Source organism: Phaseolus vulgaris, chromosome 5 (assembly GCF_051622355.1).
Source record: "Phaseolus vulgaris cultivar YP4 chromosome 5, ASM5162235v1, whole genome shotgun sequence".
Lineage (NCBI taxonomy): Eukaryota > Viridiplantae > Streptophyta > Magnoliopsida > Fabales > Fabaceae > Phaseolus > Phaseolus vulgaris.
In genome coordinates, this window is record NC_143502.1 from 40,065,614 (window position 1) to 40,082,499 (window position 16,886).

Consider the following 16,886-nt stretch of genomic DNA (forward strand, 5'->3'; position numbering starts at 1 on the left):
GTCAATAAAACTAAATTTAAATTTAAAAAAAAAAATGTATCATAAAAGAAGTTAAAACTAAAGTTAAATTTTCAATAGCAAAATTTGAATAAGACACTCAAATAAATAAGAAAAACACTGTCCTGCATAATTTTTTCCAACTCAATAAAATTTTAGTACTGTTTAATTGTGTATAATTCATTATTAATTTTTTTATTAATATATTTATTTTAAAATTTATAATTTTTTAAAACCAGTTAACTACTTATAAGAATAATTTTTTTATTATAAAATTATAAAAAATAATTATTTATTTATTTTATAATTATATTTTATAACTTTTTATAAATATAATATTTTTTTTAAAATTAATTATATAATTTTTTTTATCATAAGAAAAAGTAGGTACACATGCACTGTATTTCCACTAGTGTACTTATAATGTTGATATATTATTTTAATAGATATTAAACCAACCATTAAATTAATAAAAAATAATATTACTCGTTATTCCTAAATAAGAGCATAAAATATGCGTTGAAAAAAATCTTATAATTTCTTCAATATTAATCTTATAATTTCTTCAATATTTAGTAAAAGTAATGGAACGGTTTAAAAATTTATATATAATATATACTAATAGGAAAATAGATTTTTTCTAATGATAGGTTAAATTAGTTCATAAAATTGATAAACAATAAAATAAATTACAAACTATCAATCAATTTAAAACACAAACATAAACTCACATACAAAATATCAAAATGAAAATTTCATTAATCAGTGGATAGATATGAATTATTTATTTTCCTAAACCACAGACAGATTCAATGCATATTGCCATATTGGGGCTTTTAGCTGGGCTGATTAGCGGGCTCACAGTGATGAAAGTGCACTTTGCGAAATACAACACCAACGAAGAAATAGAAGAAAAACAGTTAAGACTAAGACTCAACTCACACATCTTTTCCCCTCCCAACGCAATCCTCATTCTCCGTCACGCCTTCGCAACCCCACTGCCACCGCATCAACTTTAGTCAACTCTTCTTCTAACTTCTATTTCAATACCTTCTCTTATTCCTCTGTTATTCTTAAAATTCCATTATTAGCCCTCTCCGACCACCGTCCCCACCTCCTTCCACCGCCTCTCTTGTACCTCCAGGTTCTCTATCCTTCAGCCCTACTCTTCTCTCCTTTTTACTCACTTTGTGTAATGCTTAAGCAATTTCACTCTTAGCGTGAGCCAATTTTAGCAATCTGTTTAACTTTGTTTTGATTTGCTAGATGTTAATTTGTTAAATCTAATTTCGTGTTCTTCTCGCAGAGCTTCCTCCCTCACTCGCATCAGCTTGCTCTGTGTTCGTTTAGTTGCTCCGTCGAGGTTCGTTCTTATAAATGCATCTTACACGTACATTTTCTTTCGAGTAAATGCATTTGCATTGAGGTTAATTGTTTATCTATTTAGTTTATTTTGATCTGTAGGGTTGTACTTTCCTTAATTAGTCATTCCGTGTTTGATAGTGGTGCTGCGGATTGAGAAACAAATTTCAATCCCTACCTATACTATTTTATTAGCCTTTGCACATTTTGTGTCCATTTCTGTCAACAGGAGATTTTTCTCTGCTGCTGTTAATATCTTCTAAGGAAGCTCTGGCTACTATTGTAATTTGCTATTTAGAATCTAAAGTAGAAGTTATAACTATTTCCTTTTTTTTTGTTTTTGTGTACTATGTAACAGTGTTGTCAGAAAAGGACACTGACTTTTTTAGGACGAAATGTGGGAGCTTAGCATGAATTTGTTGTTACTAAATTTGGATTTTATTGATTTAAATTGCATTCCAATAATCCCAGGATTGCAAGCGAGGGTTCTTGGTGAGTAGGAAAGAAAGTCTAGGACCAATAACCAATATCAGCAAGGATTAATAGTTTGATTTTAAGTCGTCTACCAATGAGAATCCGTTGATTCAAACTCAATTTATGCAGTTGTCATGGATGCATGGATGGTCAACAAGGTATCATCCTCTGTTGGCAGCTCAAAAGAGTTTATTAACTAATGTAACTAATTGCGTTTTAAGAGAATTGAATAGTTTTCCTTATGGAATTGTTTCCAAATATGGTCTATAATAAGTGACCAACAATAGCATGATAGCACTTGAAAAGGAGGGGAGAGGGATGCAAAAATAATGACGTGTGTTGGATAACCAATACTTGTAAACTTGAAAGGTTATTTGGATGGATGAATGGATGAGATGAATTAATGGAAGGTTAGAGAATGGAACATTATATAATAAACCATTTAATATTGGGTGGGGATAGTATTTATATCTTCAGGAGATATAAATCATATGTACCAAGCTTATTACATAAGTATTCAATTCAAGGACCTCTCAAGGACTTAGTGAATACGTTATTCAATTGATTATTTGAGTTCTCGAAGTTTGTCATAATGTTACCCAATAAAATATTCTCTCTATTGAAATAACAATCAATTTGTCTCATGAAATAGATTTGAGTCGATATTTAAGGCTACTTGGTTATCGTAACTAAGCATCATTTGTGAAACATTTGCAAACTTAAAGTTCTTTAAGCAATGGTCTGAGCCATACAAGTTCACAGGTGACTGAAACCATGGCTTGCTATTCGGTTTTAGTACTTATCTCCTTGAATTTTTGTTTCTTGCTCTTCCAAGTTGTACAAATGTCTATAAGTTTAGCATTCATCAATCAACCTATTTTACCTCCCAAAATATCTATTGTGTACTTCCTCTGACAATTCACACTGTCATTTTTGGACCAGGCCACCTTTATCCCAAGTAGTAATGAAGTTTCACAAGATCTTGTTTAAAAATAATGGAAAAGATGTTGCTCTAGCTGCGTGATTTCTTGGTGGTCACTACATGTAATAACGCTATTGTCAACTTATACAATCAAGTAAATACTCTTGAAGCTCAATGGTGATAAAAAAACTGAGTGATCAACCTATCTATTAGTTATACCAATCTAGTGAACTATAGTGCTAAATTGGTCAAACAATGCCCTGGGAAATTCTTTGAGGCCCTATAGCAATTTATAGAGATTACAAAAATAGTCTTGAAGACTCCCCTTGAACAATAAATTCAGATAGTTGCTCCATGCAAACTTCTGTGAGATCTTGTTTGAGGCCCTATAGCAATTTATAGAGATTACAAAAATAGTCTTGATTCTTGAAGACTCCCCTTGAATGATAAATTCAGATAGTTGCTGCATGTAAACTTCTGTGAGATCTTTCTGATGAAGAACATTTTTTATGTTTAGCTGGTGACAAATAGTAGCCATGGAGACAAATAGTTTGATGGATGCCATTTTGGGCACAAGAACAATTTTTTATTATTGAAGTATGTATGTTTGGATTTGACTAAAAGAGAGAGAGAGAAAAAAGATGGGAAGAAACACTCTGGATAGAAGTAAAAGAGTCATGATAGAAAAAAATGTGTTGTTTGGCTGAGCAGAAATGAGAAGAAAAGAAGTGAAGAAATCTGCTTTTGGTTAGATAAGTGAAAGTGTTGAAAATAAATAAATAAATTGTTTAAAATGCTTTTTGGTCCAATTAAAAAAATTAAATTGAACCCTATAATCACAAACTTCTTATTATTTTATTTTGTGTCATAAGAAGTATTTAATTTAAAAAAAAAGTAAAACAGAAGAAGAATCAAAAGCAATTACAGGGAAATCTTTTTATACACAAGACTCACTAAAAAACTTTGTTTCCTATATCTTTCCTCAAATAAATGGTGAAAATTTAGTATTTGCATCTAAGTTCACTCTGCTACATTTCCTACTCTACTTTTACTCAATCTCAAACAAACATAGGGTTAAATGATATCAATAGCCACCACCAAGCCTTATTCCAATAGACAGGTTTGCCTTCATCAATCAATGATGTCATTGGACTCTATCAAAAACCAAATCAAACCAAATCTTAATAAGACCATTTAGATCAAGGTCATTTTAATGGATTCTCCTAATTTTTTGTTGGTTTTCCTTTGTTTCCTGGATTATCTTTCATTTGATCAATTGTTCCCACTAGGCCTCCATTACCTTTTTTCTCATATGACCAAACCCAAGGATTGTAACTTGACTTGTAAGAGTTATGAGTATATGAAAAACTATATTTATAGACCTTGGCATGTATTAAAAATAATAGACAAGAAAAATAACTCATAATAAGTCATAAATAGTAAACAACACAAATCACTCTCCAAGTCTAGCAACATGACTTGAACCACCTTCAGCTGATGCCATTTATTTTTTTCAAATTCTAAATAAAATAGAACACTCTCCAAGTCTAAAAAACAACAAGAACTAAAGAAAATATTAAGAAGAAATATTAAACAAAACAGAGTTGGAGATGAAGGTGGTGAAGGCAGTGCAGTGCCAATGATGTTGAGGTCAGAGTTGGAGATGGGGACATGATGACCATTAGTGTTGTGATGGCCGACAATGGTGAAGCAAGCGACAGTGACATAAATGTCAGTGCTGCAATGATTGATGATGATGATAGTTATGGGATTGTCAAGAGTTGTTTGGTTTTGTTCTAATTTGCGAATGGGAACCCTAGGGTAAAAGGGCCTTCCTTATGAGTTGTCTTTTTTGTTTGTTTGTTTTTTTAGCAAACTAAAGGACTTTTTTAACTTGAACCCTAACTACTCAAATGGATCAAAACAGTGCACAATCCATCAATTTCACGAGCACTGAGCGATCCCACTATGATCCACTGTGTGCATAAGCTCTCTGTGTTTCCCTTACTCGCAGGATCTTATGCAAGAGAATGTGAGTATACTTGTGATTTTGACAACATTGATTGAAATATTGAATTTCTGTTTTTAATTATTAGTTTAACTTTGATTGAAATATTGAATTTCTGTTTTTAATTAATAGTTTAACCAAGAAAGTTTTATATTTAAGGAAAGTTAACAAATATAATCTGAGTGAAGATAGTTTTGTAGGTAGTGGAGCCTACGTGTGAGAAGAAACAAAAATATCTTAAGAGTAATTTTGGAAAAAAGTTGTGTACACGGGATTATCACCTTTATTAATTGTTATAAATAAAAACATATTGAAATAACTATATGCTACTGAACATTGATTAAAGAGATAAAATTCTTAAATTCTTAAGAAGTTTACAGGATGCACACAAGTTCAAACTAGGGTGAGATTTAATTGAAACTAAGGTCTGTACACGGTCAAAGGTTTATGTTAGTATCTGTTTGTTAAATGAAAAAAGATAGAAATGTTCAAAAGTAAAAACAAAAGAAAACACTAGCCAACAAAGTTCTTTAATATATATAAATAGTTGATTTCACGTGCAACATAAAATTTTAAACTACAAGGATGTTATGTTAATTCAGTAAATATTTGCATAGGGGAATGGTAAATGAATTGCGAACTTTTTACGAATATAAAAATATATTCTAGAAGACTCGACAAGACTTTCCCATCATATAAACCCTATTGGACTGACCCATCTATCCTCCCCGGCAGCTGCCACCCTTTTTTCTCTCGGTGCCAAACAACACTGACAGATACTTTGATGTAACCAGATTTGTCGTTCGGGTCAATATTCAAACTTTGGTGATTACCAATTTGCTCTGCGCACTATTTTTCATTATTGAATTTTTTAATCTTCCCATGGTTAGAATTTTGTGACCTAGATTCTGGTTTTATTCAGGCTATCAAATTTGGAGACGCTGTAAGAGTTACAAATCTATTTTCGTTTATTGTTTGTGTCATCTTTTTTTTTAAAGCAGAAGAACATTTTGCGTAATCTGCTTGGTTAGGAAACTCTTGAGATGACATCAATGTCTTCTACAGATTGGTTAAGGGATTAATTGCAAGATGCTGTATTTCTATTTGATTCCGTTTTTGAGATCTTATTTAACTTATATATCCCATAGGGCAGATATTGCTGGATGACCTAGATGAACATTATTGATGACAAACTACATGTTTTGTCCAGTATCCGAAAAGTGTGATTTCTCTGGGTACAAAATATTTTCTCTTTAGTGATTTGCTCAAATTTGTAATAAAATTAAGAAAATTTAGATGGGTAAAAAAGTTTATTGTATAAATGCTAAATTTCTTGTGAACATATTAATGATTGCTGATTTTTACTAGGTGTTGTAATGTAATGGTTTGACATAAATTTGTCCACATTAGTTTAAATATATTTTCATATATTTTTCTCAGTATACAAGTAAGGGAATGGAGTTTTTTCTTTTGAATCTCTGGTTGCAGTAATAGATGTTGGACCTGGATACCGGAGAACAACCCCCTCTCCCCTCTTATTATTTTACTTTTATAGAAGCAGGTATAAGTTTGAAGGCGAGTTTGTGATGTTAAATTTGTCTTATTTGTGAATAGCTTGATGCTCTGTAATTATGTTCACTGAAGGTCCATCTCAAATTCAGAACATGTGGTGCACATATGTGTTGCCTTCTGGAAAGGAAGCTAAATTTGCTATGATGAGTAAACAAGATGCAACAATGAAAAATAGTTAAAATTGTTGTGCTTCATCAATACTTTTTTCTTTTGAAATATTAGCCTGTTCTGGGTGCAAGAAATGTCTTCCTAGTGTTGTTGACATGAACTGGCAACTTCTATTCCAAATAGTAAAATTGTCTATTATCTTAGGCTTACAAGTCGTGCACTTGCATATTAATTACATGAGCTATGTATGTATGGTGACATAATGTTTGTTTTTTCAGTCATATCAATTCTCAAGTATGAGGATTGCCAAGGAAGAATCATCAAGCAGTGCTGCACAGGCAAGTGATTAACACTTCATTATAACTTGGATCCATGAGACTCTCCTATCCCCTATTATCCTTCTCAATGGCTGGAGTGTGAATATCTTTTATTTATTAACTTGAACAGGCAATAAGCTTGATATCAGCAGTGAAGGAATTGCAAGAGGTTACTGCTATGGATCTCAACAAATTATTGAGAGACTCTGAAAATTTCACTATTCAGTACCTTACTGAAAAAGGATCAATACTGAAGGTTGTTTCTTACTCAGCTTAATAATGCTATTTGATATTTTGTTTTATCAGATTGTTATTTTTTGTAACATGTACAGATTGATATGGAAAAGCTTGTGGGATCTCTTCCATTGCACCTTAGTACCCTGCTGATGTCAGCTGTTAGAAATGAAGCCTTGTTCAGATACCTGTTACGTGGCATTCGACTCTTGCATTCCTTGTGTGATTTAGCCTCCCGAAATTCTAAATTCGAGCAGGTTAATATTAATAATGCCTGCTAACATTTATCATATTCCGCTCATCATGTATTTTTTTGTATTTTCCTTGTGTGGCAAAGACACACCATTTGAATGTTGAAGAATCACATTTATTAAAATTCCTCTTTAGTTTGAACAGCATTGGTTGGGCACTAAATAATGCTTTTTGTTTAAAAATTAAGGGGTGAGGTAGGTAGGACTTTTTTTTCCTGCATGGAACATTTACTTTTTATTACATTAATTTCTTTACAGTTCACATCATACTAATATGGGGTCATTGTTTTGTCAAAGAAATATAAGTATTGTAGAGTTTTTGTGGAGTTGTCTTCATGATCCTGCAGACTTTGTTAAATGTGTGCGTGTATTGCTTTTTGAAAATTATAGTGATGCTATGGTTCTGATTTCTGTATTGGAATATGATTTCAGATTATGCTAGATGATGTGAAAATTATGGAACAGCTGACTGACTTGGTTTTCTACATGCTAATTGTTCTTGGTGGATACAGAAAGGTTTTTAATTGTTTGGTTCTTTACAGTATGATCTATCCTGTCGTGTTTCTATACTGAGATTAACTCATGTTGCAGGAATACCATGCTTTTAGTTATATGCACCTTTTGCATTCAACTCTTGTAGCATGCAATTTACATCTATTAACAGGGTTTATATCAACACAATGGCAAGATATTGTTCATGTATTGCTTGCGCACCCCAAGGTACAAGTTCACCTCCACCCTATGTTTTAGACACTTGATTCAGAAACAGTATCCTGTTAGTTTCCATTTGTTGAATTTGTTAAAAACAAGCTTATTATATTGTCACTACTATTTTAAATCTCTTTTCTTAAATTTAACTTTCTATCTGAAATTCCTGTTCGTCTCTAAAAATAAAAAATAAAAATGGACACAGGTACATATTTAAGTAGCATTTCTTTTAATCCAATTGTTGCATGCATTTAGAATTTCTTTCCAGTCAGCTAATATCTTTTTTGCGCTTAACCTCTATTTCAAACAAATTCTCCCCAAAAGCTTAAGGTTTGAGGTGAAAGCATATGAATGGTTTCATTACATCTAGTAAATACATCTATTAAACTATGTTATTTTGTTTATTTTCTGATAATACATTTTGGTTCTATGGCTAATCATGAATTGTATGACAGGTTGACATATTTATGGATGCAGCTTTTGGATCAGTTCGCATGGTTGTTAGTTTTCTTGAGAATACACTGGTAGCATATCAAGAAGATGTTTCTGTGGAATCAAATCTTACTGCAGGACAAATAGTTTATTATCTCTGCCAGCAGTGTGAAGCTTCTCTGCAGTTTCTTCAGTCACTTTGCCAACAAAAATTGTTTAAGGAGCGCCTTCTCAAGAATAAGGTTTCCAATCTTACAATCTTCATAAATATAGAAAGGAAAATCTGTGTCTATATATATATATGATGAAATTTGTCTAAAGTTTGATTGGAGATAAGGAGCCTGGTTGCATCCTCTGTCCCTCTCGGTCATTATATAATTTATTAAAATTGGGTAGCTCCTTAAACAAATCTGGCCAAATTCATTCCAATAAGGTTATGTAAATATACCTTGTTTCTAAAAAGGAAAATGTCATCACATGTTTACATCTTTTTACTCTTCTTCAAAACGACCATTTTCTCTCCCCTTAATTGGAAACAACAAAAAATGGAGCAGCGTGTCAATTTTGGACACTTATATACTCATTAGTGTGCTTGGCTAGTACATGTTGTCAAGTCTATATGTCTATTTACATGGTGCTTGGAACTTGGTTTTGTTTTCTGAGTTGGTTGTTCATTTTTCCTTTCTAAGGAGGATTCAGTCTTTTTTTGTACCACTTTTTCTCCCCTTCAATTTTTTTCCACTTCCCCAGACAAAATATTATTAGATCTTCTCCTCTGTCAGAGCAGTTTTGCTAGAATCACAACCAAATATTTTTGAAGGTGATATATAAATGTTCAACCATGACTTTTTCTTGTTTGATGGTATAACCCTTGACACCTCTGTTGCTAATAATAGACAGGTTTCTAAATCAGAATAGTGACCTACCTCTATGTAATTTTTTGTATGGGCCTATTTGTGACTAGATCTAATGGAATATTCTTCATACTTTTTTTTTCTGGTCAAACATCACACTGTTAGGCATATAATTTCCGTCACCAGTTCACCTTTTAATTAAAGTGGAGAGACATTAAGGATCCTATGGACAATAAGCTTTCCGAGAATGGTCAAATTTGAGGATTAGAGTTCAAATTTCTGATTTAGAAGTTTCAATGCTAGTCCTATAACAGCCCTTCTTTTATGCCCATATTATCTAATAAGTATACTCTATTGTTCTCCTTATATCTTGAATACTTTTAGGTTTCAGAACTCTTTCATAAAATGCTTTGAATTATATGTTCCAAAATTCCATGATTTTTGTTAATCTGCGTTAGAGTTGGCTAATGTACCAACTATTAGTTAATGTGTTTTGGCATTAACGATAGATATTGTTAGAGGGAGAAGTAAGAGCTTTAGGTGTTGGAAATTCCACTTGACAAACGGAATACTTTCAACATAGTCAGTAGCGAAGATGCTAAAGTTATTGCATTGGTTTAGTTCATTGATGAGCTGTTGTGCTCTCTGTACGTACATATAACTGCATATGCTCATGTGTTTTTACTTACAGGAATTATGTGAAAAGGGAAGCATTCTTTTTCTGGCTCGATCCATCTTGAAGTTACACATTCAGCCATCTTTTCCATCTAGGGTCATGGCGGCTATTTCTAGGCTAAAGGCTAAAATACTATCTATTGTGAGTCCAATGACAAAATGTGCTATAAGTCCTTGGATTTGACTTTAATATTGAGAAAAGCCTCAATTTGATTTTATGAAGTTATGTGTGTCATCAAATTAGTCATGCAAAATTATTGGACTACAAATTAGTCTATCAAAGATTCTTTTTGTTTCCACTTTAGTCCTCACAAGATTTTGCTTGGAAATTAGTTTCTGAAAGATAATTTATCACCAAATTAGTCATTCAGATTCTTTTTGTCACCACTTTAGTCCTTAAGAAACAAAAATGATGATGTTGGAGATTTTTAAGACTACTAATTTAGCGATGGTTAAATCTTTGATGGATAAATAGGTTGACAAAATATTTGGAGGACTAATATGGTCATTATTTAAATATGAGGAATTAATTTGGTGACATAAAAAGTTGAAGGACTAACTAGATGACGCATCTAACTTTGGAGGACCAAATAGAGGACTTTTTTAATGTACTTTATAATTTGTGCATATTATTAACAACACTATCATTGCTTTCTTTATTCAGCTGCTGAGTTTGTGTGAAGCAGAAAGCATTTCTTATCTTGATGAAGTAGCCAGCTCAGCACGAAGTTTAGATTTGGCTAAATCTGTTGCATTAGAGGTTAGGTTTCTTCTGTTGGCTTGTATTGTAAACTATTGAACAGAAGGGTGCAGTTTTAGTGAGATTTTTCTGATAACTGATGAAAATTGTTGCCAACCTTTTCTGCCACTTCCTGTTGTTTCTTTATAAACTGGGTTTAGATTTCTGAGTAGTAAACATATATGGATTATTGAGTAATGTACAAATCTTTTATGGTCTGCAGTATGTAAGCGTGGCAGTGTCTTTATTACTTGCTATCAATGTAGGTTTTTGACTTGTTGAAAAAAGCTTTTGGAAGAGATCCTGGGCATCTCACTGCTGACAGAAGTCATCCAATGGGGTTTGTGCAGCTCAATGCAATGCGTCTTGCTGACATCTTCTCTGATGATTCAAACTTTCGATCTTACATGATAATTTGTTTTGTAAGTTTATCCATTTTATATTAGAGTTAACTTGTTTTAGTATCATTGACTACATACACATCCAATGTGCTGTAAACATAGTGTTAGGTGGTATAAGCACCTTTCTGTTTTGTTTGTAAAACTAATCTAAATTTAATTCAAGACAAGATATTGCCCACCTCTTGTTTATCTTTCATTTTTAACCACTGCTTTATAATATTTTCCTTGATTTATTAGATATACAATCAGCAATAGGAAATTTGATTGTTTCCTTTGCATGTGATTACAGACTAAAGTTCTGACAGCAATAATATCGCTCTCCCATGGAGATTTTTTATCCTGTTGGTGTTCATCTAATCTGTCAGAGATGGAGGAAGATGCTAGTCTTGAATATGATATATTTGCTGCAGTTGGATGGATTTTAGATAATACTTCACCAGATGTAAGAAATGCTACAAATTTGGAATTCAACCTAGTCCCTAACAGCATGCCTAAGGCTTCTTATGCACATCATAGGACATCATTGTTTGTCAAGTTCTTTGCAAACCTTCATTGTTTTGTTCCCAACATTTGCGAAGGTTGGTTCTTAGTCAGTATTCCCAAATTTTCTGAGCCAAATCTGATTGTTTCACTTTTATATGTATTTCCACATTTCATTTATCCGTTTCTTTTTTCCCGTAATTTTAATCCCCAGAGCAGGAGAGGAACCTTTTTGTTCTTAAGGTCATGGAGTGCTTGCAAATGGATCTTTCTAACTTGCTGCCTGGATTTTCTTTTGCTTCTGATGCTCCTAAAGCTGCCATTGCTAGCAAAAACCTCCGTAATAGTCATTCTCAATTTTTTTTTGGAATTATGAGAAATATATGGTTATCTTCTTACTAGTAATAACTTTTTGTAGGCTCATTATTAAGTCATGCAGAATCTTTGATTCCAAACTTCTTAAACGTGGAGGATGTGCAACTTTTAAGGTTATATTTTGTGGCACTATATACTTTGACTTTAGCATGACAGATTTTAAACTCTTGTTTCAGTGGTTACTCATGTATTCGGCATATAAGTGTGTGTGTGTGAATGTGATGCATGAGCATTATGGTAGCTCCTTATGCTACTTAATTACAGCTGAAAAAAAGATTTGTGAGGCTAAATGAGGAACCACAACCTTGGTTTTATTTAAAGGAATATTTTTAACGATTATGTTGAATTGAACCTTTTTTTCATTTTTCGAATGGAGAGCATGTCATCTGACAAGATGGCGTAAATAGACATTCTCTTCTGATTTTGGCGCACTTACCATTTTTATACATATTTATTAGCTTTTGTCAGTTTTGGGTATTTCTTTCTACCCTTTCTAAATTTACTTAGTAAAAGGCATTTTAATATTTACAATAGTTGCAGTTCTATCTTCTCAATTTATTTGGAGATAGGAGAAACAAGGAATAATAGAATAACTATCATGCTGATAATAACTGACAATCTTCTAGAATAAAGTTTACATGGTGGACATAGTTCTATACTGCAGTTGTAGACATTGCGGCTGTTACGAAGCCGATTGCAACCGCTAGTGTGTAAAGTTATTATATTGTTGCACCAAATGCAAAAGGGAATTCCATAGTTATTCTAATTATTGACATATATTTTATTTACAAGGATTCATATATTTTTTTTCATTTAAAGATTTTGTATCATTTGCCACCATCATGTCTGAACTTTTGTTTTCTATGACAAAACCGTGTAAAGAATGGTGTTGAGGTCATTTTGCAGCCCAATTGCGCTTTTGTTGCAGCTCCATTGCAACAGTTCACGTGATTAAAATTTACATTGCAATTGTGGGTTGTTGTTGTGGGTAACTATGCAACTATAATATTGCACCTGCAAAAGATGATGTGATCTGCAATTTGTAACTCTGATTCTGTGATAGACCAAACATTAAAAAAACAAACCAAAATTTTAATAAATTCAGTTTTATACTGTTCACAATAAATGTTTTTGGAAATAGACTATTGTAGTATCTTTTTCATATTTTTATGTTGATTTTGTTCTCTCTCATCTTCCTGTTCCCCCACCCCCGAGTCACTTGTACTCCCTAGTTAAACATATCTGGCATTTATTTTTCTGAGTCTTTTAGCTCCTAAGGTCCAGATTTTTATTGTCATAAATGTCATGTTAGTTTAACAAACAACTTTGATTTGTGAATTGCTTGCAGAGTGTTTTTTGGTGAATTACAATCACTGTTTACATCTACTGGATTTGGGGAAAATCAAGTCCAAGTAAATCTTTTTCCTATAATTTGAACCGTCAATATATATCTTTTTCCAATCTATTACTTTTTCTCTTTTATCAGTATCATTTCATGTTTTGTTATAAATGTGCCTGTATCATTCTTCTGGGAAAACTCAGGATAGCAAATTTGAGGAGTCACAATCTTGGGATAAGATTTCTAAATTCAACATCAATGAACATTATCAGGTATTTGCAAGTGTTTTTTTTTTTCTCCCAACCCATTCAATGATCACATTGTATTTTTACATTTTTTTTACAAATGCAATTAAAATTATATCTACTTTAGAACTAGAAAATTCCTGTCAAATAACAAAATACAAGTAAAACAGTTCTCAGATTGGATTATTTGGTTAGCATGTAGCTTGTCCTGAACATTGTAACTCAATAAAAGTTTGATTTCCTGCAGGAGGCACAGAGTGCAGTGGGATTTCCGCCATCTTTAACTGGAAAAGAACCTGCTGATCTCAATAAGAAGGGTAGTAACTTCAAGGAAGGAATGTCTGAGAATTCTGCATTTCCGGACATGGACCAACATAATAGCCGAGCTGAAGAGACAAATCAAGGCAAGGGCTTAAATAGGCAAAATCAGGTGGATGATAAAGGGATACCTGGTAAAACTGCATCAGGAGGAGCAAGAGATATGGACAAGGATGCTCAGAATGTTGAAACAAGTGGTTCAGATACTAGTTCTGCAAAAGGAAAGAATGTTGTTGATCATATGGATATTGGAGAACTTTCAAAATCAAATGAGCGTCTTAAACGAACTGCAGTTGAGGAAAATCCAGAGGATGAAAAGATTGAGCTTTCACAACGAAGAAAACGGAAGCGAACAATAATGAATGATAAACAGGTGTTGTTGATTGAGAGGGCACTCAAAGATGAGCCTGATATGCAGCGTAATGCAGTTTCACTTCAATCATGGGCAGAAAAACTAAGCGTGCATGTATGTTAAATGCACATAAATCTTTTTGAGTAATATCTCATTGGGGTATAATTTCCTGATACTTTCTTGCATTATGTTTTCCAGGGTTCCGAGGTTACATCTTCACAGCTTAAAAATTGGTATGCCTCTATGAAGCTTATCGTATAGTTTGTTTATTTTGTATATTTTGTTTCTCTTGTTATACATACTCCTTTTGTTGGAATTCAGGGCACATATCATATATCAAGGTTTCTTTAACAAATTATTGAGACTTGTTTATTATCTTGTCCAAAGCTCTAAACTATTACTAGGTACATAATCTTTGTAATTATATTTTAACAATGCTTGGTGTTAAGAAATGAAGTGGGTGGGGTGGGGTGGGGGCAGAGCATTGAATTTATTGGTCTCTTAAATATTATTGTACAATTCTTGAATATTGACACGATACTTGCCACTCTGTTGTGAAACCTTAAATATATTAAGCAACTGGCTTTATCCGGATTGGCTTGTTGTTGAATTTATGTTTGTTGTATTAGGTTGAACAACCGAAAAGCTAGGCTTGCTCGCACAGCTAGGGATGTTCGCACAGCAGGAGGTGATGCTGATAATCCTGTCCTAGAAAAGCAAAGAGGGCCAGTACCTGGGTCCTATGACTCACCTGAAAGTCCAGGTGATGTATCACATGTTGCGAGAATAGCTTCCGGTGATAATAAACCAGAGCCTTCTCTGGCTCGATTTGTTGATATTGGTTCTCCAGAATTTGGTCGTTGCAATGCAGGTCAGTATGTTGTGCTTGTTGGTGTTCGAGGAGATGAAATTGGCAGAGGAAAAGTGTTTCAGGTGCATGGTAAGTGGTATGGGAAGAGCTTGGAGGAATTAGCCACCTGCGTTGTGGATATTTGTGAGCTCAAAGCTGATAAAGGTATGCGGCTACCCTATCCATCAGAAGCCACTGGGAATACATTTGCAGAGGCTGAAACAAAGTTAGGTGTCATGAGGGTGTTATGGGGCTCGAACAGAGTTTTTCCATTGCGGTCTGAAATCTGAATGAGTTTAATTATGCTTTCATTTGCTGCAGCAGCTGCTATTCCTCTGCTACCTGCTGCAAACTGTTGTCAATCTTACTTGTGGTTCCCTGAATGCACATATTTTCTATTTCCATAAACACTGAAGGGATACTAGATGACTTAGTTGAGAAGATCATCATTACTTGATAGAAAAGAGTTCAGTAAGGGACGGGTAGAAAGTAGAAGTCGATAATTATGGAGAAAACTAGGGCGATTTCGCAATGAAAGATAGTTTAGTTTAGGGTATAAACAAGAGGCATAGCGGCAGAAAAAAATGGTTGTAGGGTCTTGTACAAAATTTGTTTCTCAGAAAGAATTTTCCCTGCCGCCTGGCAATTGAAAATATGCGCAACTATGGTTTGAGTTTTAGATCTCCCCAAAATTTAAAACACTTGTTTGATTTAAAGGGAAACAATGGACGTAAACTTTGTTTGGATTAACGTTTGCAAATCTTGTTCATTTCATGTAAAGAGCTTAAGGAGAAAAGTGTAAGACTCATTTTTGGATTCGTGAATAGGAAATCATAATTAAAAACTGATAGTGTAAAATTGTTTTGCGTGAAAATCAATTGTCTGAATATGTTAATGTGGCTTTTAGACCAATTATTTTATATTGTACAAAAAAGCCCTGATTTTATTTAAGAAATTATCGAGAGATTTAAATTGTAATTATGACGAAAAAAATGTGTTCAATGTTCATGTATAAAATAATCATGAGTCATTAACGAAAAAATGCTATAAATTTAATCTGCAGAAACATCTGTTTTTATTGAAAAATAAATGCACAGACTAACGTCAACTTCAAAACGTTTGCATTTGGAGGAAAAGAAAGCTTTATTTCAATAAACATAACCTTTTCAAAATAAACATAACCAGTCGTACTTGGATGAGATGTTATCTCCGTTTGGTAGAAAATTAGTCACAGGCTGTTGAATAGAACTTCTGATTATATATACATGCCAGCAAACTTTGTATTACAAACTCTATAATTCGAAAGTAAATATTTCTAAATTCAAAAAACTCTACAATTTGAAAGTAAATATTTCTAAATTCAAAAACGACTTCTGAATTGTAAAATTTGAAATACAAATGCAGAAGAGTATTCTTCGATTTTCAATAATGGAGGTGCAGGAAGAAATTGCCTCCCTCATGTTACTACACTTTATGCCTGTTATAATTTTGCACAGTATACTTGTAGATTATACCATCATAGAATTGCCAGTTACAGTATGAAGTAAATAATGAGTCCTGGAAATTACCACAAAATTTCTTTCTTAGTCTCTTGTACACATTTCTGAAAATCACAACATAAGTAACAACCTTGCTTGAGAAATGCATTGTACATATTTCAATCTATAAACATATTTTGGCTCTGATCAGTCTATAATTGATCTTCCCTACTGAAAATCTTTTAAGCTCTCTCTATTGTTTTGACTGATATCAAAATCCACGAATCTAGCTGCAGTCGAAGTTAAAGTCAAACCAATTCTGTATAATGCAACTATCCATGATCTTAAATATTGACTGTCCAACTCTGAACTCAAACCCTCCACTTCAAACATTA

At 33.0% G+C, this 16,886-nt stretch overlaps 1 protein-coding gene across 10 annotated transcripts; it reads left to right on the forward strand.

Annotated features, from left to right (window-relative positions):
• The first annotated feature begins 802 nt into the window (after positions 1-802).
• LOC137817004 (sequence-specific DNA binding transcription factor ATNDX) lies at positions 803-15,668 on the forward strand. 10 transcript variants are annotated; one of them, XM_068620204.2, is made up of 21 exons: positions 933-1,141; positions 1,304-1,360; positions 6,252-6,324; positions 6,722-6,781; positions 6,891-7,016; positions 7,093-7,251; positions 7,678-7,761; positions 7,837-7,965; positions 8,409-8,627; positions 9,931-10,056; positions 10,579-10,674; positions 10,920-11,075; positions 11,344-11,632; positions 11,749-11,874; positions 11,953-12,022; positions 13,258-13,321; positions 13,452-13,520; positions 13,741-14,277; positions 14,362-14,396; positions 14,793-14,926; positions 15,035-15,668. In XM_068620204.2, exons 4-21 carry the CDS (start codon positions 6,740-6,742, stop codon positions 15,301-15,303), a joined length of 2,730 nt encoding a protein of 909 aa, XP_068476305.1. In that variant the 5' UTR covers positions 933-1,141; positions 1,304-1,360; positions 6,252-6,324; positions 6,722-6,739; the 3' UTR covers positions 15,304-15,668. The 10 variants fall into 10 exon arrangements, with proteins under 10 accessions (XP_068476304.1, XP_090158209.1, XP_068476300.1 ...); XM_068620203.2 differs by lacking the exon at positions 6,252-6,324 and having other exon boundaries at positions 803-1,141; XM_090302083.1 differs by lacking the exon at positions 6,252-6,324 and having other exon boundaries at positions 803-1,141; positions 11,754-11,874.
• The last annotated feature ends 1,218 nt before the right edge of the window (positions 15,669-16,886 follow it).